Source organism: Semicossyphus pulcher, unplaced genomic scaffold (genome assembly GCF_022749685.1).
Source record: "Semicossyphus pulcher isolate SPU_LCO1_2020_fin unplaced genomic scaffold, fSemPul1.0.p SCAF_24, whole genome shotgun sequence".
Lineage (NCBI taxonomy): Eukaryota > Metazoa > Chordata > Actinopteri > Labriformes > Labridae > Semicossyphus > Semicossyphus pulcher.
Window position 1 is genome coordinate 12,556,082 of NW_027211698.1, and position 24,060 is coordinate 12,580,141.

The 24,060-nt window shown below is 45.0% G+C and overlaps 1 protein-coding gene across 1 annotated transcript in view; it reads left to right on the forward strand.

Moving 5' to 3' along the window:
- The window catches only part of LOC138603553 (nck-associated protein 5-like), an 81,956-nt gene that overhangs the window by 15,713 nt on the left and 42,183 nt on the right, over nucleotides 1–24,060 (forward strand). Inside the window, exons 3-4 of the mRNA XM_069675398.1 lie at nucleotides 9,857–9,990; nucleotides 23,168–23,258. Of these exons, the coding sequence (XP_069531499.1) occupies nucleotides 9,857–9,990; nucleotides 23,168–23,258 (225 nt within the window). The remainder of the gene's footprint in view (nucleotides 1–9,856; nucleotides 9,991–23,167; nucleotides 23,259–24,060) is intronic.

Sequence of the window (24,060 nt, forward strand, 5' to 3'; positions counted from 1 at the left end):
TAATGCTCGCTATAAACATGGCTAACTTGATTAGGTACGGCCACCTTCACACCTGTAGTTTGGCTTACAAAAAAGTAGTCCCTTTCTGTTTCATGCTGACTTTTAACAGATGATCTAAGAGGTGTAAAAATGAAGTTATACGGACTGACCGGTAAGCAATCCATCCGCAGTTTTGACAGGAAGTCATTATGACTTCACCGAGCTTTATGGGTTTATTTGTCTTCTCTGGTTGTCACAAAGGGGTCAGAGAAGTCGGTAGAGCCTGCAGCTAGACCCTATATGTCATAAATAGTGACAGGCAGGAGTGCAGCTGTCAATAATCGTAACGAACTGCCCAAAACATCATCATCACTTAGGTTCACTTTGTCGTGCCTCTGTGGTCCTTTTTGGCACCTTATGTGTGCACACCTTCTTGCGACGGCCTCCGGTAACCTCTCCTCCTCTGACCTTAACGTAGCCCAAGAAAAGCGCATCATTCTCCACGCTGAAGGCCCGACTCCGAGCCTCGCGCTAGTGGATGACATGCTAATTTGGAGGGGTATGCGAATTGTCTGCGCATGCACGGGGTTGAGAGAGAGAGAGAGAGAGAGGGATGAGTTATCTGTGCCAGACAGGAGGAGGGTGAGTTGGGGGGAGGTGGTGGAGGAAGAAGAAAAAAAAAAGGGAGGAGGGGGGATATCACTAAGCTCCATTTGAAATTGGGATAATCCCCGTTGGAGTCCCCTCGCACTCTCTCTCTCCGGCATTCCTGGGAGGCTCCGCAGCTCGGGCACGGTTCTTCAATGGGACTGCTGCATCAAGGAGATAATTGTCAAGAAGTGGGAGCTGCGCACCAGCCTCGCCTGTGCCCCGCAGACCCCCACACACCCCGACGCCCACTTCTATGCCCACTGGATTCCCCCAACCCCCCGTCTTCGCCTGCCAAGGGGCTAACCTAAAGAGACAGATTAAAAAGCGAGGACTTTTTGAAGTGCTTCTGTATCTGATGCGTCCCTTTAGCAGCCTTTTGGTCCTACTCCTCTACAACCATTAGTGTCTTCAGTGCAAAGCCATCAGAGTGCCACCCATTGCACAACAGTTTCTCCTCTGCGGGGAGGTGTTACGCTCCATCGTTGCTCCCGCTTTGTGTTGGGAAAGAATGCAAGCGGTATCTTTATGGTGGTACACACTGCCGCAGCTGTAAGCCTCGAGGTCTCGCTCGCAGAAACACACCCCTGAGTGTAAATGAAACAAGTATTAACAACGCAGTTTACAGAGGAGTGTGTGTTTTAATTGGGTCTCCTGTTGTGCAACACGACGGCTACTGGCGCTGCAGAAGCACAACGCTCTTTTGTTATGGATCTTTTGGGAGAATCGAGTGAGGCCTTTTTGGATCATTTGCAGGGAAATCAGGGGAGGACTCGCAGCAACTCCACCACAAAATATGGCCACACAAGATGAATGTGTTGGAAGGGAAGCTGTCCAACAACCATAAGGTCTGTCTGTCCTGGAGCCGCCTGTGTTTGCTGAGCTGCACTTCAAGGTTTGGACGTAGAGTTGTTCCAACATAAAACACAGGCTTTTATTTTGAAAAGATTATCAAAAGGCTCATTTGAATTCATTGTTTAATGTATTTACAGGATATTATATTAATGATGTTGAGACAGACAGATAGAGAGACAGACGGACAGAGAGTCAGACAGAAAGACTAACAGATGGACAGAAAGACATGCAAAAAGACAGACAGACAGACAGACAAGGAGACAGACAGGGAGACAAACAGGCTGGCAGACAGACAGACAGATTGGGAGAAAGACAGACAGACAGACAAGGAGACAGTTGGACAGGGAGGCAGGGTGACAGATTAGGAGAAAGACAGACAGACACACAGACAAGGAGATAAACAGACTGACAGACAGATTGAGAGAAAGACAGACAGACAGACAGACAGACAGACAAGGAGAAAGACAGACAGACAGACAGACAGACAAGGAGACAGTCGGACAGGGAGACAAACAGACTGGCAAACAGACAGGGAGACAAACAGACTGGCAGACAGACAGGGAGACAAACAGACTGGCAGACAGACAGGGAGACAGGGAGACAGACAGGGAGACAGGGGGATAGAAAAACTGATGGACAAACACACAAGGAGACAGGCAGAAAGACAGGGAAAGAGACAGATAGAAAGATGGACAGTGAGACGGACAGATAGACAGATAAGGAGAAGGCCAGATAGACCGTCAGACCGTCAGACAGACAGACAGACAGACAGATGGACAGACAGACAGGCTGACAGACCAACAGACAGACAGACAGGCCGACAGAGAAACAGATGGACGGACAGATGTACACGCAGCAACAATGCCAACAGTAACAGTAGAAATATTTCTAATATAATAACGACTACAATAATTATGTTGTCTGTGTGACTGATAACAATCACAGCAGTTGAAGTGCAGCAGGTCCACAGCAGCAGAGTGTTTGATGGAGCAGAGGTCGGGGTTAATTCAGGGAGGGCCTCGGTTTCCCTCCAACAATCCTGCCCTGTCTGCCTCCAGTCAAACCGCTCATTCACGGCCTCATCATCGCTGCTGTAGGTTTCCTCTGGAATTCCTCACACCCCAAACCCAGAGGCGTGGTGATGCAGGGCAGGGCTGTTTCTGTCTCCCGCTCCCGTTTGATGCCACTCCGAGGTGCAATCTAAGTCCGTCAGGGGCAGGATGCCGGGCTTCCTGTCGGGGTAGAAAACAGAAGTGCACATGCAGGCTTGTAAAGGCTGCTGAAGGGGGGGGCGGCGGGCTCTCCATTAAACAGGCGTTTAAAACAGTCGGGTTAGATTTTAACCACTGGAAGCGGCTGTCTAAACAACATGGGAAAATAAACCATCGCGCTTTGAGAGAAACTGGCTTTATTTTTCTTTGGGTTTTTGTGGACGCGCCGTGATATCTGAGCTTAAACAGATACGAGTCACATTCACACGCAGTTATTCTCCACTGAGGTTTCTGCTTGATTACAGCGTTTGATTCGTTCATACGTACGAACGCTGAAGGGAGCTGTTTTTTTTTAACTTAACTGTGTGACTCACTTATTTAAAAATCAGATTTCTCCAGAGCATTTCATGTAGAAAATGAAGTTAAGATAAGAAAGGAGCCGCTGTGAATTTAAAGTGGGAACCGGGTGGCACAGTGTGGTTAAATAGGCCCCGGAGCCAAGATAGGAATCAGCTATTTCTGTCCGTGAAAACAGATTTCTCGTGTGCTACGGTCTGCAAGATTGTATGTGACACAGTTTGTAACAGTGCAACAAGAACATTTTACTTCCAGAGACGAGCTAATGTCCTTCTGAACAAATCATTTAATAGCAGCCTTGAAACGTCCCTGCTGAACCAAACTTCTGTCTGCTGTTTGCTGTTTTAACTTCAGGTTTTGTCCTTTTACAATTGACTGAAGAAACTGCCCAATTTCTGATGTCTGTATTGAGATATTGCGGAGGCTGTGGCGCAGTAGTTCGAGGAAGGCCTTCCATAAATCGTAGCAGTTCGATCCTGGCTCCTTTAGTCCTCATCTTGAAGCTCCTTAGGCAAGATACTGATCCTTAAATTGCTTGTACATTAGGCTACACAAAGCTATAAGTGCTGTCCATTAACAATTAACCAGTTATTATTCTGCACGTCAAGATTTAAGTCTTATTCCAATGTTCAGGCCGATACAGGAAGTGCTAACTTAAAGGAGCTACTGTCAGTCAAAGCTCTCGGTAATCGATAGAAGCAATAATGTTTGAAATTGGCCATACTGGCATTAGCTCCCCATGATTGCATGATAGGACTGAGGTTGAAAATCGGTGTACTGGCCCTTTAAGGGGGAAAAAGTAAGAGGCTGGAGAGAGATACAACCATGTAGTGCTTAGCTAGCTTAATGTATGTTCCTGCAATGAACATTAGCCCTTTTATTAACTTTATTTTAATCGATTTATTAACTTAGTTGAGTGATTTAGTCAGCAAGCTTTAACCCCAACACTCATCAATAATGTCTTTGTCACAACAATGATCCGAACTGTAGCTTAGCTGCAAATAACTGCAAGCTAATGCTAGCCTTAAGCATACAGGGATTGCCATGCTAGCACATTTGCGTCCTCTACACGGCATTTTTTATTCAGTTGGGTTTAATTTATGAAAGAAATATTCTGGATTTCTGAAGCTCAAAGGAAACTAAAAGATTTCCAAGTTGGGGGACAGCGATTTCGTCTCTTTTGAGCACAGTTTTATTGGTGTACTGCACCAGTTAGCGCGTCCACTGTTAGCATAACCGTGGTTTAATTAGCCTGTGGTAATTAGACCCAGGTATCGGTTTATTTGACAGTGATTAATGAATGTTTAAACTTCCATAAAAAGGATTGAATCTTTTGTTTAAGCAGATAAAAACCCCCCGCTTTATAGAGACGGGGGGAAAAGCTTCGGTCCTCACGGAGCTCCAGCGCTCAGGGACCTTCCCCGACTGTTTCTGACAGCTGTTTGGAGTGCGTGTGACAGTGTGGAGGTGCAGGGGGACTCAGGTGCTGTCTCCGCAGATTGGCCTTATCAGCCGCGGACAGGGGCCGAGGGGCCGAGCCGGGGTCCCCCCAAAACGCTCGGCACATTCACCGGGGTGACGAGCGCTGACAGCCAGGCCCAAATCGCATCTCCACACCGTCCCTTTCACCCTCTCTCCGGAGTGTATTTGTGTGTGTGTGACTGAATGACTCGGGAGTGCGTGGGTGTGTAGGGGGGGGCTCCCTTGGCAATGATAAATGGGCCGCTCGTATGATTTAGCATATTCCTGGGGTGTGTGTATTATTTGCTATAGTGCCCGCGGCTGTAGGAGCGGAGTGGTACACTCTAATGTAGTGGCTCTCCATGATAATTGAATTGATGGAGCCCCGGGGGAGTCAGGACGCAGGTTTTTGGTGCATAAAACAGAGTTTAAACTCGACGTTGTTTCTTTAACAAATCATTTCTTCTCTTAAAGAAACACACACATTTCACCTTCATGAAAGACGTCTTTTTTCAGGTGCAAATATCTAGAAATACTTTAAATTACATGTAATTGCGTTTTTGATTAGATTTTCAAAATAAAAGCCTGTGTTATCCTAACGATATATTTGTCTTAAGCATTTTCAGATACACAGACCTGTGTAAACGATCATTAACTTAAATGCACTTTTTTAAAATTATATTTTCAAAATAAAAGCACATGTTGTTGTATATAGTGTATGGTATATATGCAACGCTAAAGACAAATCTAAAGAGATGATAATTATTTCAATCATATCCTGGAAATATCTCCGCTGACATGTACTTTTTAATATATTTTCAAAATAAAAGCCCACGTTATCTCAATGATAGATTTGCCTTCAGTAATTTGAAGACAAAACTATGTAGACTGTAATAAATACCTGGCATAGCATTTAAGTTGAATGCACTTTTAATGATATTTTCAAAATAAAAGCACGTTATCTTAATGATACATTTGTCTGGCATTTTAGTCCCAGTGCTATGTAGACTGCGATTACCATCATATCCTGCAAAAACTTTGAATGAAATGAAGCACTTCTTATATTTTCAAAATAAAAGCACGTTATCATAATGATAGATTTGTCTTTAGCATTTCAGATATGCAGCGCTAAGGGCAACTCCATGTAGACAGTCATTAGTATCATATCCTGCAAAAAAACTTGAATCACATTAAATGTAAAAGCACTTTTTAGTAGCTTTTCAAAATAAAAGCACACTATTTTCATGATAGATTTGTCTGGCATTTTAGTCCCAGTGCTAAAGACTAATCTTTGTAGACAGCGATTACTATCACATCCTGCAAACACTTTGAATGAAATCGACTATATAAGCACTTCTTCTTATCTTTTCAAAATAAAAGCATGTTATCTTAGTAATACATTTAGTCTTTTTTACACAGGACCTTGCATTTTAGATACACAGTGCTAAAGACAAACTAATGTAGATGATCATTATCATAATTTCAAAGCACTTTTTGTCATCTTTTCAAAATAAAAGCACACGTTGTCTCAGCTGACCTGGCATTTCACTTACACTCTGTGTGCCATGCAGCCAAATCCTCCTCATGTTACACTTTCATTTGAATTCAAGCTTGCTGATGAGCACACACACACACACACATCCACATGCGCGCACACACAAACAGCCAAGTGGCATGTTTTATTTATGAATGAGGAACCTGCGCGGGGTGCATTGTGTCCCTCATGTTTGCTTTAGCAGCGAGCCAGAGATCCGCTCCCGGCTCCCTTTGATTAGGCAAAGAGCTGCAACTGAGGTGGTGGTGGTGGTGGGGGTTTGTGTGTAATGAAGAGATTATTGAGCCCCCTGAACTGTACCCCAAACCCTGCAAAAACACACACAAACGCATACAGTTGCAGAGCTGCAGATGCACAACCTTCAGAATAAGGATGCACTTAACCTGATAGCTGCAGCTTTTATTTTATGGAGACAACATTGCAGGCGCAACAAGGAGAGGCAGAGGCCTCTAATTAATTTAGAGTCCTCTGTGGATGATGGAGGGTATCAGGGGGGCTCGCGTCTTCTAGTAATTCAGCTCGGATGAATACCATTACCATCTAATGCGGTCCAATTACAGGGGCGAGCTGCATTCTGCTGCTTCTAATATGATTTTAGACACATGACTCGATACGGACGTAACAGAGAGGAAGGTTTTTCATTTATTTCACTACATCTAGTGTATTGGAATCAATAGCATCCTGCAGTCCATTCAATCTAAAGCTCAAGGTGATAAATTCAGTCATATCTCAAAGGATGGCTGGGTGCATGTTTTTTTATCCAGCAGGAAATGAAAGCACGCGCCTGAGGTCACATTTAATCCTGAAACACCCAATCTGGGCTCGTTTCAGATATACGGCTCAGTGTAAAACGCAGCCTGGGCCATTTTATAGATTACTCCTGCTCTATTCCCTTTCACTGTATTGTTTGTCAAGAGCTGCTTGTTTTTATCCCAGGAAAACGTTGCCCCCTGCAGGAGACACAAGGCAGTGCACGCCATCCCTGCCAGGGCCAGTCAAGTGAGAGGATTATGTCCTCAATCGTCGGATTAACCAAAGTAAATGTTCTCACAGAAACTTGCCAGGCGTGTTTTCAGCACGTCCCATCTCCGTGTTGACTTTGAGATATCTTCCCAGGGCTTTGCTGAAGGCGTGTTTCAGGCTTATTAAAGAATATGCTTTCAATTAGCACAGAGAGGGGAGAAGAAAAAAAAAGCACAATAAACATTTCAGCTGAGAAGACGTGTAATGTATTGCTTGGGATTTCTGGCTACGTAAAGACATGGTTGATTTAACGGCGTTAGGGCCTTGTTAAAAAGCTGAAATTATATATCGAACAAAAGCAATAGAGGCCTTTTTTTACTGCGATGCAGGCCGTAAATCGTGTGTTGTTAGAGAGGTTGTTGGCAAGGCTCTGTCAGCAGACACGTAGTGATTGGTGGTTTATGTCGGGGGGTGCGTGAGCAACAAAAATCAGGACTACTTTGTGCACATGGAGCTGCAAAGAAAAGGCCTTTGTGCATGTTTGCATGAAGCCAAACTGCAGGATGCTGCACTCGGAGTTGCATCATTAAAACATATTTTCGCTGCGGAGATGACCTCCTTTGCATGTTTTCATCTTTCTGCCAACTTTCCCCTCCAAGATAAAAAAAGAACCTGGTTCCAGTCCAGATGTATAGGTCCAGCACTTGGCAGGAGGATGCACCGCTTTACGCGTCTGGATTTACGGCCGCCATTACTCCCCGACAGCGAGAGCCTCCCTGTTGTGTAAAGAGCCGCTTCTGCATAGTAGCCCGTCAGATTTACAACCGCAGCGAGGAGCAGAGCTGGTTTTAATGGTGACTTGGGTTTAATATTCTCGCTCCTCCTGACCGATTCACCCAGTTAAAGTGTGCTTTTGTGGCTGCCAATACGCTGCAGTGAAATATCCCGCACTGAGCGCGATACAGCCTCAGTAAAAATGGCAGTTTTGTAAAATGTTTTTCGCTGTTTTGATGGTTTACTTTGCAATTTGATTTTATGACGCACCTTTGAATGATGCATTGTCCATTTTGCAGCCTTCCCTTCTGCTCTCGCACCACTAGATGTCAGCACAAAGCTTGCCCATGAAGAGCATCTTTGCAGCCTCACACCACATAATGATCCACCCTGATTGGTGCTGAACACAAAGAGGGAGATTATTGCGCCTCCTAAACCTGCATCACACGCTTCCTCGACCGCTCAGGACAGGCGCTCTCTTTGTCTAAACCTTCTGTGGGAGTCGCTCATCTCACCTCTCAAGACACATGATGATAAATAATCTTTAACCAACAACTGACAGGATAATCCCCTCCTGAATTTACAGCCAGAGAATGACTCGATTGCAGGCAGCGCTCCAGTCATAATGGCTTAACACTTCAGCTCGTCGGCTCTTTGTTAAGCCAAACAAATAAGACGGAGTGCACTCCAAATTCAAAACCTCTTACTCAGCAAGAGCAGCAACTTTTTTCCCTCACAGATGGCAATCTTTTTTTTCACCTCAAGTTATTTTATTAGACATTCTTAGTGGTGTTCGCCGAAATATCTTCGGCACGTTCCCCACAATGCCCTCCGTCTCGCAAAGAGGGGAGCGTGCCCGAGCAGAATCGCGGCACTTTGAAGTTCAGTTTGAGGTGAGGACGAGCTCCCATGTTTCAGGAGCAGATGTCAGACGGACATAAATCCAATTAAAGACAAGAAAAAGTCCAGTTTCTGAATTGTGTCAAAAAAAGGGACGGATAGAAATGGTTTTGTGATCTGTGGAGACACAGAGGGGTTAACTCGCACCAAACTTCATTGAAAAAATCAGCAAATTTTGGCGATAGAAGTGCAAATAAATGGTTTTAAATAACTTGTGGGAAAGAATGAAAGGCTAGGGTTTCTTTCCAGGAGAAATCTTCCCAAAAAAATTGATTAGTTGAAGTAGACTGGGTTTCTTAAAGGAGCAGTTCTCCCCTGGAAAAAGCCGCTGGTGTACTCTGTTATCGATAGAAGCTTGTGGTTTCGCCCATTCTACATTCCTACAACACCCAGCGTGCATTGCTCCCCTCACTGTGAAAGGAACTTCCCAGCTGGAGTGAAATACTACCATTTTAGCTGCAGGCAACGGCTCAGAGCGGGACAGAATCTGAAGCTACTATCAGGTCAATCGTCCATTCCTGTGCTCTGAGATCTTCTCACTGATGAGCTGTCATATTCACCCTTAAAAAACTACTTTTTTGTGCAGTCTCCAGGCAACAAGTCGTAAAAGATGAATGAAACATGCAGGATAAAAGCACAGTGTGTGTATTGAGGCAGCAGGGATGGCATCACAGTCACATGGTGAAAAGCAAAGGCCGACTACGCACGCTTAAAGTTGCACAGAAGTAAAAGTAAGAGAAGGATTGAGGAGTGCGGCGGGCTCTGTGATGCTGTGTGACATTTAGTGTGAACTTTGTGTCATAGCAACGGCGAGAACAGGAAGTTCATTACCAACTTTTCAAAGTAACAACAAACTGCAGTTATAATGCCAATCTGAAGGCTTAAATGTCATCCTGCCCTTTTTCTCTTGTTTTCCTCACCTCTCAAGCATACAACAAACACCGCCTTCACTTCCCCTTCACCAAGCAGGGTCAAAGGTCAGGGTCAGTATTTGTAAAGGCATTGCCAAAGCTGTCGGGGGGATTCAGCGAACCATAAATATGTCGTATGATTAGGGATGATGAGGGCTGATCTTTTGAGCCTTTAAGTTGCCAACACGTCTCCGCAGAGAGAGACAGAGAGCTGACCGCTCTCCTGTTTTGTGTGTCCACAGCGAGAAAAGCTGATCCACGAGCTAGAGGAAGAGCGACGTTTGCGACTGGAGAGCGAGAAGCGTCTCCGGGAGGTGACGGAGGAGTCCGAGCTGGGACGGGCGCAGATGGTCTCAATGCAGCAGCAATTCTCCAGGTGAGAAGAACGGAGAGCTAAAGTTCAACTTTAATCTGTTTTTTCAACACCTTTAGACACTTTCCAATTTAAAACTTTGGATATACCAAGGTCTAGAGTCTCCTTATTGTCTCCCTAACTCTGTAAATGTATTTGATTATTTTGATTGTTGATATTTTATCCAACGACTTAACCGTTCAGTTTCATTTATTGCTCCTAAATTGTTAATTTGTTGGTTGAAAAGGAGTCAAATCTAAATATACGGAGTCCAAAGTGCTGAAATCTGCCTGTAAAGTAACCATCAAGTGTCTCAAGTATTAGGGGCGGCTTTGGCTCAGAGGAAGAGTGGGTTATCTCCCAATTGGAAGGTTGGCGGTTCGATCCCGAGCTCCTGCAGTCTAAACGCCGCAGTGTCCTAGACACTGAACCCAGAGGCACATCCATTGGGCGTATGAATGGTTAAATCCTTGCATAGTGGCCTCTGCCGACAGTGTGTAAATGTCTGTATGAAAGATGACACCCTCAGATAACATACAGAGGTCATGACCTTTGTGAGAGGTACGACCTTGCTAAAAGTTTGAAAATGGTTGGAGAAATTTCAATCAGTGTCTTTATTGTGAGACATCAGCAGCCCTGTATATGTTACGGGGAATCTACACAGGCGACGTATTTGAAGCGTGTTTATGACACGCGTGTTGCATGCTGCGTGAGAGGCGGGTGTAATACGCGAGTCTTTTTCTGCTGCTCCGTTCGTTTTACGCGTCAAGTCTATTTTCTCCCCGCTGCTGAGCGTCAGTGAAGCGTAGAAAGCCATTGACTTCAATGCAAATACATTCTCACAACCAGTTAATCCATGTTAAACGATGTGATCTCTTCACTTTGATTTCAGTTTCCTTATGAGATTTGCGTCAGTGTCGGTGTAGATTCCCAGTTAAAGCTGTTGCTTTAGGAAGGTTTCCACACATAAGCAATGTAACTCATGGGAAGAGCTTATTTTATAACTTTATAATCTGACATGATGACAGATAAAGTTAAATCAGTTAAAACAGCGTTTTGGCAATCAAACAAAACTAATGGACATTTTCAAGCCAATTAGAATGAAATAATCCTGTTAGGCTGCGGCAGAAGTCGTCGTAATGGACATTACAAGCCAGAAGCTGGATAAAAGCAACTTTATATTATTAGCCAATCGCACTCCCTCCACATTTACAGCCATCTGTCGACTATCAGCTGTCAAATAAAGGGATAAAAACGGCCACAAGAAGCTTTTAAAAAGTCTAGATTCAATAAGCATTGGGACGTTTTTTTGTCAATCATTCACTTTCACAATAAAAGTCTTAAACTTCAGCAGCAGTTTCCTGCAATCAGCATTTCGTCTTTCACGAAAGATCAATATTGGGTGCTAGTTCTTTGCATTTCCTCTGAGTGCTTCGCTGATATTCCTCTCGGCCACTCGACCTTGTCATCGGCAGAAGATGAAGAAGCGGAGAGAACTTACAAAGTGCTCAAACAATCCTCCCGTCACAACTTGAGCAACCTCTCGCTTCATGACCTCGTCCTCACCCTCGGAGCCGCTGAGGTGTGACCGAGCGCGCCTGCGGGGGGAGCGGTCAAAAATCTGGAGTTTTACCCGAGTTGATGCCTTAATTAGGCGATAGGCATTCAGCGCTTTGCTTGTCCACTAAAAAAAAAAAAAGGGAAGAAGCGGAGTCGAGAGGATTTCACATTAACTGCTTATCTTCTCATTAAGTTGGTGGAGAAAATCCTGTACGTTTTAATGGCCCCGGTGCTATAGTGCAGACGAGGGCTGAGTCACCGCCAGGGGAGGAATAAAATATTTAAGAGCCATTCTGAAGATTTATCTCATATTTGAAATGCTCCACTTATGCCTCTGAATTAAACCCACTGGTGTTTCTTGCTTCCTTACAAGCCTTTTATAAAAGCAGTTCCCTGCATTGCACTCATACGTTTCGGATTGTTAGCCACTCAGCTTAAATGTCTTGCTCAAGGATCCTTTGAAAGGTCATTTTTAACCAACTTTGCCATGTCAGAAGGATGGGTACTTTCCAATCGGTATAGCATCACTTCCTGTTCAGTCTGAGGTCTATAAATCGTCAGGAATCCTCCATAAACTTGTCAGAACCAACTTTATATTCTCAACATATCTTGCAGCACCTGTTCCCTTTGAGCATCTCTTGTCCAGAGGTCCTTGCACACAGGCACAAGCACTATTTGTGGCGATACAGTGCACTTATTCTTGGAGTGTAACTCCTAAAAAAGGGGTGCAGATGTAGCGGTGAATTAGCAGATAGGGCAACAGCAATATGAGACTCCCTGTCCTGCAGAAGAGTAAGGGAATGCACTGCAATTCTAGTAAGTGGGATATATATATAACGCTTATCCTTGATTGGGTCCTGCACAGGTCCCCACGGAGACAGATGAATTTGTCGCCTTGGCAGGGGTCGCCCAGATGGATGGCTCTCATTGGGTGCCAGGCGGCTGCCTGTGCTGTACCGAGCACGCTGTGGCTGTGCAATATAGACAAAAGATTCCATTATGTCCTTAAAAAGTGCTTATCTAAAAGGGGGGATGTTCGCCTAACCCCGCCACCTCACTCGGCTGTTGTCATTCCAGCAGCACCGCTCATTGTCATCATGCTGGATTGCTGTAATTTCAACGCTTTTGTGGCTCCTGTGGGGAAGACGCCAGGTTCGGCTGCTTTCCTTCCCACAACTGACAAAGACATCTCCCTCCAGCTCCTCGCAAACAAGCTAACAGGATTTCAGTCTCACTGTCTCAAAGTCTTTAATCTTTGTTTAAGCGTTGCTCAGTGCTTATCTGAATGGGAATGAGTGAGCGCGCTAAGCGTTTCCTCTACATGTGTGCGCCGAGTGTGTTTACGCATACCTGGCCCTTCAGTGGATTAACACGCTTACATGGCAGCCAATACTCGCTGGCTCTGCGCCCCGGTGGCAGATGGGACATCAGTGAGGTCACTTTAATTAGCGACTTACAAGCCAGCGAAAAGGAGAAGAAAAAACAAAAAAGGTAACTCGCTGACCACTGTCTTCCCATGAGCCTTTGCCCTGGTAGCATCTCCTGCTTGTTTTTTACAGTTATCGGCTTATGGATATACCTCATCAACAAGCACGGGCTTCACATAAATGCACACATGCATGCACACATGCTTCGGACCAACTGGTCGTATCTGCTGCAGCTCACGTTCTGCGAGGCTTCATCCATATCTCCTGATTGATTTAGGCTGGTTATTTGTTGTGCATTAAGGGAATAGAAACCTCAGTTCATCAATGTGTCTTTCGAGATAGCACCCGCAAATCATGTTAAGTGGACATCCAATCTTTTAAATAGACTGGGATCTGTTTGACCTCAGGCACCAATTGATTTGCGTATCGCTAATTAATTGAGGTTGTGCTTTGAATCACGACGATGGAAGTGAAATCAGGCTGCTAACAGGCGTTTGTAGCGATAAAGAACCAGCCAAATTTTACAGCAAAGATATCAAACACTATGCAAATGCTTGGAATGGATTTGTCAAACCTTGCCAAAATTAGGCACCAGTCAGATTTCACTAAATGCCTTTTTTTTAAATGTTTTGTTGCACCAGAAGACGGAGGTGTTCTGTGAAAATAAGGTAATGAGCTGCTTGTTAGAGCTGCTCTTTTATGGTACCACACACACACATGAACAAAAAGGCATATCAACACCAAAAAGAAAAGATCACAAAGTTGCTCCTGGAGCCAGACAAACTCCAGGGAATATCAGCTTCTTACAGCCTTTTGTTTGTGTGTGTGTGTTTGCCTCTGTAATGCTCACACTTCTTGGCAAGGCTTTAATGTAAGACAGGAATCGCTGAAAGTGGAACAACTGGCTTTTCTTTTTCTACATTCACCCGCTTAAAAAGCTCAATTTGTCTGTGTTTTCACGGCTGAGATTAGAAAGTCTGCATTCCTCAAGTGACTGGCCATTTAGCTCCAGACATAGGTGCACACTCACATCCTCCAATCACACACACACCCTCCCCCAACCGGTTGGGTTCTTAGCCTGGTGTGGGTCACATGCCCAGCCCCTCCTGACTTGGGTCAACCCCCCAGGGCTTCACCACCACTAGCATGGTCTGCCGTCATTAAACTCTGACGGATTAGTGGGAGACTCCAGCCCACAACCCAACAGCCTCCTGGGCCCACCCTGGATGTCCCACAACTCCATATGGGCAAGGCATTTAAGAGTGACGACAGGGTAGAGCGGAGGAGAGAAAAGATGGGGACAAGACCGGGTGCAACGCTGGAAGTTCTTTCTTTATCTCCTCCAACAGAAAGTGGATTTTTTTCAAGAGATAGAACTTAAACCCACTGAGTCATTCCAATGTCTCTCGATCAAGGACACTCTGAGGCCTTGTCCGCATCCCCTGTTCGCCCCAGAATGACTGGTGAGCAACCAGGAACCTGGGGGCCACTGCGAGCCCTACATGACCTGAAGATGCGGGAAGCGGTTTCCAGGTAAAACTCGAGACATGAGAAACTCTTTAGACACAATTTGTTTGGTTTCTCTCCACTGTGTTTGTTTTTGCTTACCGTCCTTATCCTGTTAAAGACTTCATTGTCGTTCCTGTGCCTGTAATGGAGATTAGCTCCTAGAAAGGAAGAAGGAGAAGCCCTTTGTTGGCTGCTGCTCACAAGTTTGCTCACACACACACAATTTGGCATGCACAGAAGCTCAGGTACCACATCTTGACGTTTGTGCTGCTTGCTTATTCTGGGATATCTTGTTTTCCTTTTGTCACTTTCGTTCTCTTTAAAGCATTCGAGGAAAACAGGTTTGCTAAACATAGCTTGGAAATAAATCCCTCTTGACTTCTTTGTGGATAACAGTCATTGACACCCAGATCACATGTGCACTCATCGGCAAAACCGGGGTGTTTACAGCCGACCCGGTCCACTTGACTTTGAATCATCGCCATCTTGAAGGGCCCTCTTCGTGGCAGGATATGGGAGACTTACGGCTAGACTAACAACAACAGCAGATGATGACTGGTGCTTGCAGATTTATAGCTCAGCTGCCTATTCTTTCTGCACATTACTCAGAGCCATGAGAACATACACCGCGTGTGTATGTCGGATGACGGTGATGCAAACAGGCAGGAATGGCAGACTTTTCAAGCCTGGACGTGTTGTTTGGACAGTCACGCTCAGGTTGAGATCCCTCCACGGTCCACAGGGTAACGTTTCAGAACTGGGTGTATGCTGCGAGGATTCATGTGCTACTCTCGTTACCACCGCAGAACTCCGGGCTGCACAGCTGGACCGGCAAGAGCTCACGCACTCAGAGAGGGAGCTGAGTGATTGTGCTGTGTTTGCAGATCAATGCACTCTCTTCTAATCATCCAAGCATCCAGCCACGCCTGCGACAAGTGTTTTAATTTGGCGCATTCGAAAACGGGCCCCCTGCATGCCTTGGCGGCTGCAGGATTTAGCCGGATGAATCAGCCCCCTGTTCAAGACGACACATCTGGGGTCATTAACAGGATGGAAAGGGGGGTCAGTCTTTTGAAGTTACTTCCTTGCCCCTGCCCAATGGGGACAAGGGCTGTTAAATAGATAATAGGTGTCTGGACTATTTTGGGAGCACCTCATATTTAGAGGATTTATTGGACCCTTTTAGTCCCTCTCTTTAACTTCCAAATTTGAACCAGGAATTATGTCTGATTGAACTTAATTTGGGTTATTCTACTCTATCACTTGCTCTAAATTACCAGCCCATAAAAGAGCCTTGGTACCAATCTCTCACTTTAAAGAAAGCCGGTTCCCTTTGTACGCACCATGATGGGTTTTCTGTTTCAAAGAGCGACCCTGGTTACTGGCTTGTAACTATGTCAGACAATCACAAACACTTGTATACACACACTCCACTTCCGCCTCGGATTAAACGCGCTGGTTTTGATGTTTATAGGCACGCCGAAAGAGGTCAGATTACAAGCCTTTGCGGAAGTAGGGCATCCATCCCTCACATCATGATAGCTCGCCTGTTCTGGTGCTCGGCTTGTGAAACTGGTGCTCGCGGATTGTAGCCTGCAGCCAAACAGCGTGTAATTCAAACTGACCTCATGGTTGCAGTATAGATTTGGGTTGTCTGGCAGCTGCTCTGGTTGACACATATACACAGCAGCTGCTTTTATGCTCTCTATATCATGTTTTATAAGCTAGGTTTGTATGTGTGTGTGTAATACGAGCAACAAAAAGGCCATTTTAATAGAAAATGCCTGTCAGCTACTTTCCTAAATACCTCTGCAGTACAACAAAGGTGAATAGCAACGTTTCTGCCCTGAGGCAGTGTCCTGGTTATTCTGGGTAATTCCCAAACCTAAAGTATGAACAGTTTTAATTGGAGCTATGTCCGACCAAAAGAATAGGCCCAATGAAAACCAATCAGTGTAATCTTCACGTTATCCAAAGAGACCCGAGGACATTTCTTTACCCCTTTCAATTATGAAATAGTTAACAATTAAAACCTGGTAATGGACTTGCACTCGATCAAACAATGGTTTCAGCTCTTCATGCGACTTCACATTAGGTTTTTTATCCGTATCAGCCAGCCCGATTCTTCATCTTGGCCCATCTCCGACTCCATTTTCCCAATTCCCAAATAGGCCCCTGCTTGGAAGCCGTTGAGACTCCCCCCAGTGTAAGTAATAGACTCCATGCTGTCATAATGACGAAGGTATCCTACTGGGATGTCTTCCTCAATCTATGTCTTTTGTCTCACATGTGGAACACACATGCTTGTAACCCATTGGGGAGGAAAAAAAAGACGCTCTTGAGTCCCAATGGCTTCCTCATTGCTAACTGCTTCCTTTGGCCAGGGGTGAACATGTGTGACGACCATCATGGATTTGCATCTAAATCCTCCCAAATGTAGTTGGACTGCTAGAGGGAGGACGAACTTAAGTCTGGTTCCCTCCATATGTCTCTTTTAATTTAAACTCTTTACAGACCCGAGCTCAAGTCGGCGTTGGTCTTCTGGTAAAATCGTTGCGGTGGTGCTGCAAGTGGGGACTTAATCGGATGATTTTGGAGAGAGTTTCAAGTACAAATTTAATGGAATATAAGATAAAAAAGGTCAATTAACCAACATTACTTTGAATAATTTAATCCTGAGTGAATTCTGATTAAGTCCTTTAATGTATAAAGAAGATTAACAACCAAAAACAAGCTCTTTTTCACAGCAGTTGGCCGACAAATATTGGAATGAGATATTACTGTGAGGACGTGCTAAGCACCTTGGCCTCTTGATCTCTTTTTCTTTGGCATGTGTGTCTCGTTGACAAGGTGATAGGTCACTGACAGGAGTCAGTGGTCATAAGGGCAAGGACCTTTGTAATGCTACCCCGCTGTAACATGCATGACTGGATGTGCATGACTTTTACAGCTCTGAAATGTCCTCAAGGCCTTAAGCTGCAGCAAACCTTTCACCAGAGGAGTCTAGTTTTCTTTGCAGGAGTCTGCTCGCCTTCATTTAGGTCACATCTAAGAAAGGGTCTCCTTGCATGTTTTCGGCAAACAGCTCTAAGAGGATAACAGTGGCTTAGCATTGGGTTAAGCTAGGCAATCATCCGGTGGGCGTTCATAAGTGATTTGCTGGAAAGGAGTCTGAGAAGAAGGATGGAATATTCTTGTGCTAAAATGGACGGTATCGCAGGGCGTCTGCGAGGTCAGATAAGGCGAATGTAACCTTCGATGCAGCCATCACGCGAGGGCCCCTGACGGGCTGGATTCAGCTGCACAACCAGGTGATTGTTCTCCCTATCATTTCAGCAGCTTGAGGATTTCCAATCGCTCACTGGTCAAATCTGATTAGAGGGTCTCGGTCAACCTGAGCCTCTGACAACGCTGATAAAGTGAGAGTGTGACCAGAGTTAGACAGAGAAAAGCTGAAGCATGCCACCTGGCAACTTTCCATCATTTTGGAGCTTCTCTCTTCTTAAGGTGAAGAGGTTTCTTCCTTATGCTCTGAGTTCTCTATGGCTGACGCTTTAAGAAGTTACCATGGATCTTACATTGTTATCCAAATCTTGAGTAACAAGTCTTGTCTCCAAGTTTTCTCTCCAAGTTTTCTGTGCAAAATATAGATACAGTGTCGTTCATTTTATGCTGCCAAGGAATGCTGGCAAGCCAAATATCCAACCATGGCAGGGGGGGATCAGCAACTCCTGCTTCTTCTGGGCTGTGAAACATACAAAGACGCAGGCGGCCATTGGCAGGAAAACGTGCATCTAAAAATTGCGTTAACGAAAAGTGGCATATTTGTGAAGAAGATCATTAGACGAACGAGCTCGAAATATGCGATGGCATGCCGAGATCTCTCGTCATGCTGCGAGCGTACTGGCATGCAGCCCCTCGTTAGCCTTTCTTGCACGGAAAGTGTTGATTTTAAGGAAGCCAAAGCCTCTTAATCACCAATGAAAACCCACACAACTACGTGCACACACAAGTACACACACGTTGGCTGACAAAACAGGGGGATCCCTGTCTTTAGTAGTGCTTCATCCCTGCAAGTCCATCCTTGATTCCCCGTCTGATCCGAGACTACCGGCCTGCTTGTCTCTCAGCAGGGGCCCTTCTCCCTCGGAGAGAGGGCTTAACATGGGACATATGGGAAAGTCTTTGCCTGCCAGATCACTGTCTTTGCACAGGGCCTGTGTCGGATAATCACACACTGGAGACACGGCAAGGAGAAAATGAGAACAGGAGATCCTCTGTCAGGCTGACTCGGTATGACCCGGCCACGGGACCGGCCATGCTGTCTGTCGATTGAGCGAAAAGCACTCAGGCTTATATGATGACTGCATGGCCTATTTTAGCCTAGAGACCCACATTTCAGCAACAGTGTCTGGGTCATTTTATAGCGCTGTGAGAGCTGGCAGAGCGCTGGCTGTGCAGTCGGATGTCTCTACATATGGAGCTCCGGGACGTCTGCACAGTGTTTGTGGCTCTTTTCCGGAAAAATGGCGGCGTTAAGAACGGAGGAAAACTCAAGCTGGGGTAAGTTTTTGAGCTTCCCGAGAGGTTTGGAGTCCTTTGATCATTTTCAGGTCTGTGAAGGAATTTGTCATTGACGGTAGAAGCCACTGCAGTTTGAATGAATTGAAAGACTTATGAATAAAACAGTCCTTCGTTTGAAGTTTTGATTCCATTGTGACCTTTGACGGCAAAAGAAGAAGAGAGGAAGTTATTCAGATGTCATGCAGTTGAAGAGAAGAGAGGCAGTATTTCACCTCTAATTGCCCGGCGTGTTTTGATGATGCATCACTTTGTTCAAGTCTCGCCGCCACATCAAAGCTCAAACTATCATGTGTGCTTTTTTTGTGTGTGTGTGTGTTTTTGCTGGAAGGAAAAAGGGTGTGTTGTCCTAAAGATTGTCAGACCTCAGGCGGAAAATTGATTGGACCCTTAATTGTATTTCCCGGACTGCTGTCGAACGTCGCGTTTGAAATTCAGCTTGTGCGGCGCGAGGGTCAGGGGAGTCAGAATTTGCTTTCGCCTCCACATACGCCCCGTTAGCAGACACACACACACTCGTTTGTCCTCTCTCTCCTTCACTGAATGATGTTTTCAATAGGTCGTTGGAAAGCACTTTAAGATTAATCACACTATCACTGAGCAAGACTATGTTTTCTATGTAAAGTAATGCTCTGTCATCTGAGAGTTATATTCCATCCATCATAAGCGTTCTGCAGACTCTCTTTCACATTTCAAGAGGTTTTAGGTGAATGAATCTACAGTAATGACAAATTACGCTGTTTATTTTACCGGATGTTTGGCTGGACACTTGTCCCGTCTCGTCCTTACCGAGCTTTTGAAACTCACATTTGATTATTTAAATGGACTCTTTCAAGCTTTTGGAAACACTCTTCATAATTATCTCTTCCACAAACACTCTCTAATGAATTATAAGTGCTTTGATTGAAAAGAAGGCGCGCTAAATAACATTATAAGCGGTTTGTTGGAGTTTGTAATCAGTGAAACATCGATAGTGATTACTGGGGGGTAATTGTCCAAAGCTTTCTTATTTGTTGTTGTTGCGCTGCTCGAGTTAGCAAAGAAAATGAGATGATGAGTTCAGGCAGGAACATGGGAGCACACTTTGAGCTATGTCATATTTGTACGCCACTGTCCTTGAGCAGTAATGTAGATGTACCCCAATCGTATAGATGTATCTTCCAAATGGACGTCCATGGTTAGCCTCTCCAGTCAAGTCTTTCCCTGCCCCTGCCGTCAACAGAACCAAAGTCTATCCAGTGAGATGCCACACATTTGGGCCTTTCTGACACTATGGAAAGCAAGGCAACTCCAGAGCTCAACACAAAGAGTCCCTTTCAGGTGTGCGAGAACGCCAAACACCCCCATTAAAACATCTGTAAAAACCACACACCTAGTCCCGTCCCCCGCTCCCCCGCTCCCAGTCACAACATGAGGAAGCAGGCCGCGCCGAGGCATCAAAGCACCACCGCTAATTTGTAACGCAAAAGGTCATAAAGGTCTGACCAATCGCAGAGAGCATGTTGGGGAAGTTTCTGTGGAAGTTCTGCAGGTATGGCTGCGTATTCACGGCCGCAAAAGCAACAAAACCAAATGCTGATACCATCCATTTCATTTTACAATAATTGCTTCCGTGGCTCATTTGGCACATGTTTTCGTTCATGCCGCATTGGAGTAATTTTGAGTCCATCTGTCGGCTTGCCTGATGATATCTCCACTATTTCTCATTTCAGGTTTAATTCTAAAAAACCCACATTCACATCTTTTTCATGGGTGTATCTTCCATATGTTCTGTTGGGTGCGGACCAACAGAGGGTCAGTATCTGACTTGTCTGCATCCTTTACCTGTGGTTTAAAGGTATTCCTTTCAAGGCATACATGGCCATATTGGGAATCTTTTTGACAAGAATTCGATCAGGAAAATGGTACCACTTTTGCAATCATTTGTTTAAACATAAATTAAGGAAACAAACTGGTTAGCTTAGCTTAGCACAAAGACTGGACACAAGAGCCAGCAGCGAGCCTGGCGTTATATGTTGGACAATTTATTGGCAAGGAACAATAACTTCCTGTATTCGTCCCTCGTTGCAGCCTCACTGTGCAGGTGAGGTTTTATTTTAACCTATATCCACAGGAAAGTGTTGTTAAATGACCTTGTGTGTTTTTCAAAGCTCTGCAGGGATTTACCTGTCAGAAATAAAAAAGCTCTGCGACCTGAAAGTCCTCACACCAGAGCTACATCAGTAGGTGGTCAACTGCCCAAATCCCCTCTGTCCAACGACTACCCCCTACTCGCCATGCTGATCATGCCTGTCAGCTAGTCCTTGACCCTGTGTCAGAGCATCCGGACTCCAAAGCTGTCTCTGTCACGTCCTCTTTGCTCTATAGGTTGTGCTGATTAAGGCCAGCATTTAAAGTAGGAACTGGAGCAATCTGCCACCAGCTCTGCCCGCCTGGTTCTTTGACTGTTCAGTCAGCAGCGAGGCGGCCTGATTACATCCGGCTTTATGGCTCAGCCTGGACAGATGGTGTGGCTAGCGCCGTCCTCCGCTGCCCTGCTCCTGCCTGCATTCATTGTCACCCAGTGTCATTCAACAGCCAGGGACGATGAGTGGAGTGAGTTTTGTAGTTTAGCTTTCCAGCTACACTTCTAGTAGAACTTATGCTACAGTATTTGTATGTAAATAATGTTCCCAATTCCCTTCCCTTTTCATGCAGCATGACAATTCATAAAATAAGTACAAAACGTGTCGTAGCACCAGATTTTGCCTTCAGTTTTTGGGTTAAAGGAATACCGGTAGGTCTTTTTTTAGACTTCTTGGCTCGCTGTTCCCTCCCAGTCTTTATGCTAAGCTAGGCTAGAACTTATGCTAAGCTAGGCTAGAACTAAACTTCCAGAAGCTGGTTAAACCCTTATTTTCTCGGATTGAAACTCTTTGGCACCGGTTTGACACTGAAGATTACATAAGGACAAATTAAGGTAGCATTTTTGCTATGCTAGTGGTGAAAATACCCAACAGAATGGGCGAATCCCCTCTATAAAGCAGCCGTTTCACCCATAATTTGACTATTTTTACTTTGCTGCATAACCCCTTTTTTACTTGTTTGACTTCACCCTGAAAGAAGCCAGCAAAAGAAGAAGAAAGGATCATGAAATTCAGATGATTCCCTGAACTGATTCCCTGATTCAGTCACTCCCCATCCACCAGCGCTCCTGAATGTCACTTCTATCTTATCATTTCTTTTAACATGATCCCAGCTGGGTCCAAGATCATCTTACGTAGCTTATCTGGAGCTGCGGTAGCCTTTCTCCTCTCCCTGGAATCAGAAAGCGAATTCGTGCAGGGTCAGAGGTCACCCGACAGCTCCAGGGGTACAGATAGCATGTGGCGCTTGTTCTGATGGAAACAGGCTGAGGCATTTTCACATGCACTCTTTGGCACCTGTTTTGCATGCAGCTTGCAGTGTTAGCAGCACAAACCAGATTGTTTTGAGCAGACCAGGCCTTCAAGGTTAAGGGCACTCGCTCGGTTTTTGCTGCTGTGATTGCACTTAATTCAAATGATTGGGGGGGACGAGGGGGGAGGCACACATGCGACCGTGCTGCGACAAACACCTACAAAATCACACACATAAGTCAGAGAGGATTGTGTTTGCACATTTTGTACTCAATCTAGTCATTTGGACGGAGCAGAAGTTTGGGATTCAGTCCAAAGAAATGCGACTGATTGTTGTTTGTATGCCAATGGGAAGTGAAGGGTTTAATGATCCATTTCAAACAACAAACATCTTATCAAATGGTATAAGAGCTTGGAAATAGATCCAATTTTAGATGTCTACACTGGATAGGCACGTTTGGATCATGGGTTGCTTCAGCTCGGGGGAATCTAACCACCTAAAACTGCTGCTGGGTAGATGTCTGTTAAGGAACAATGTCATGGTTACTCAGAACAATCCACAGCTTGAGTGAAACCAACAGGTCCTACAAATTAAATGACAAAACACAGTGTTCGTCCATGTCCTCTGGGTTAGAAAACCTTGCCTCCTACAGGAATTCAAACTTAACTGCCATAGCAAATGAAATGGCATCCTTGACTTGACTTAATAAGTTTAACTTAACGGGACAAAATGTGTTTTGTGTGCAGGATGGAAGAGACGGTGCGGTCGCTGCTGCAGAATCAGGGCGTCCTGGAGCAGACTGCCTTGGACACGGTGGACATCATGAAGGCCTACAAGGTGAATAACCTCCACAAAGTTGCTGAATTATAGCAGAAAAAAATGTGTAAAGAATTCAATAACTTCCCTAATGGCATGTAAGTGAATTTTCTACTTACTTACTCATACGCCAGCAGCAATTTTTCAGGTATAGGTATTTTGTTTGTGTCCGTGTCTCCCCTCAGAGACCCGCGGTGTAGAATAAAGCAGGAATGATTCAAGGTGAAACGCTGACCCTGTTGCATAACAGAAATAGCTGCTGGGATGTAGCAGAGAGGCAGAAGGAATAAGTAATACCGCGCATTTCTGAAGCACGGGGTCACCTTTGGGGTCGCGCTTCACAATTTGGAGCTCAGCGTGTTAACAGCGCTGAAATGCTTTCGCCTCAGTCTGTTTATCCGCAGTGTGATTTCACTCATTCTCATGTTTGAGAGCCTTAACCACGAAAGAAATTTTCCTTCCAACTATTTGTAGACTTTTTGAAAGTAAGTAGCGTCTATAGAAGAATGTGCGAACTTTAGTGTCAATAAAGCGGCGACCGTACTGTCTTTACCGCAGAGCAGCTGAAACTACAGCCTCCAGGGAGCAGACGAAAAGGGCATCACTAATTCAGCAAGTATGCAATAAAAAGAGCGTCTTTATAAATGACTACACACGTTCATCACTGTGAATAAAAGCCCGGAAAAATCTTTGACTGATGAGTGCAAATAAAAGCAGGCAGAATAAAAAACGAGCGCCGTTAAATTAAATGTCAGCTGCTTTTACTGCTTGCTTTTCGGAGAGAGTGTGAGAGGATTGTGAAACACGGGATTAGCAGCATGAT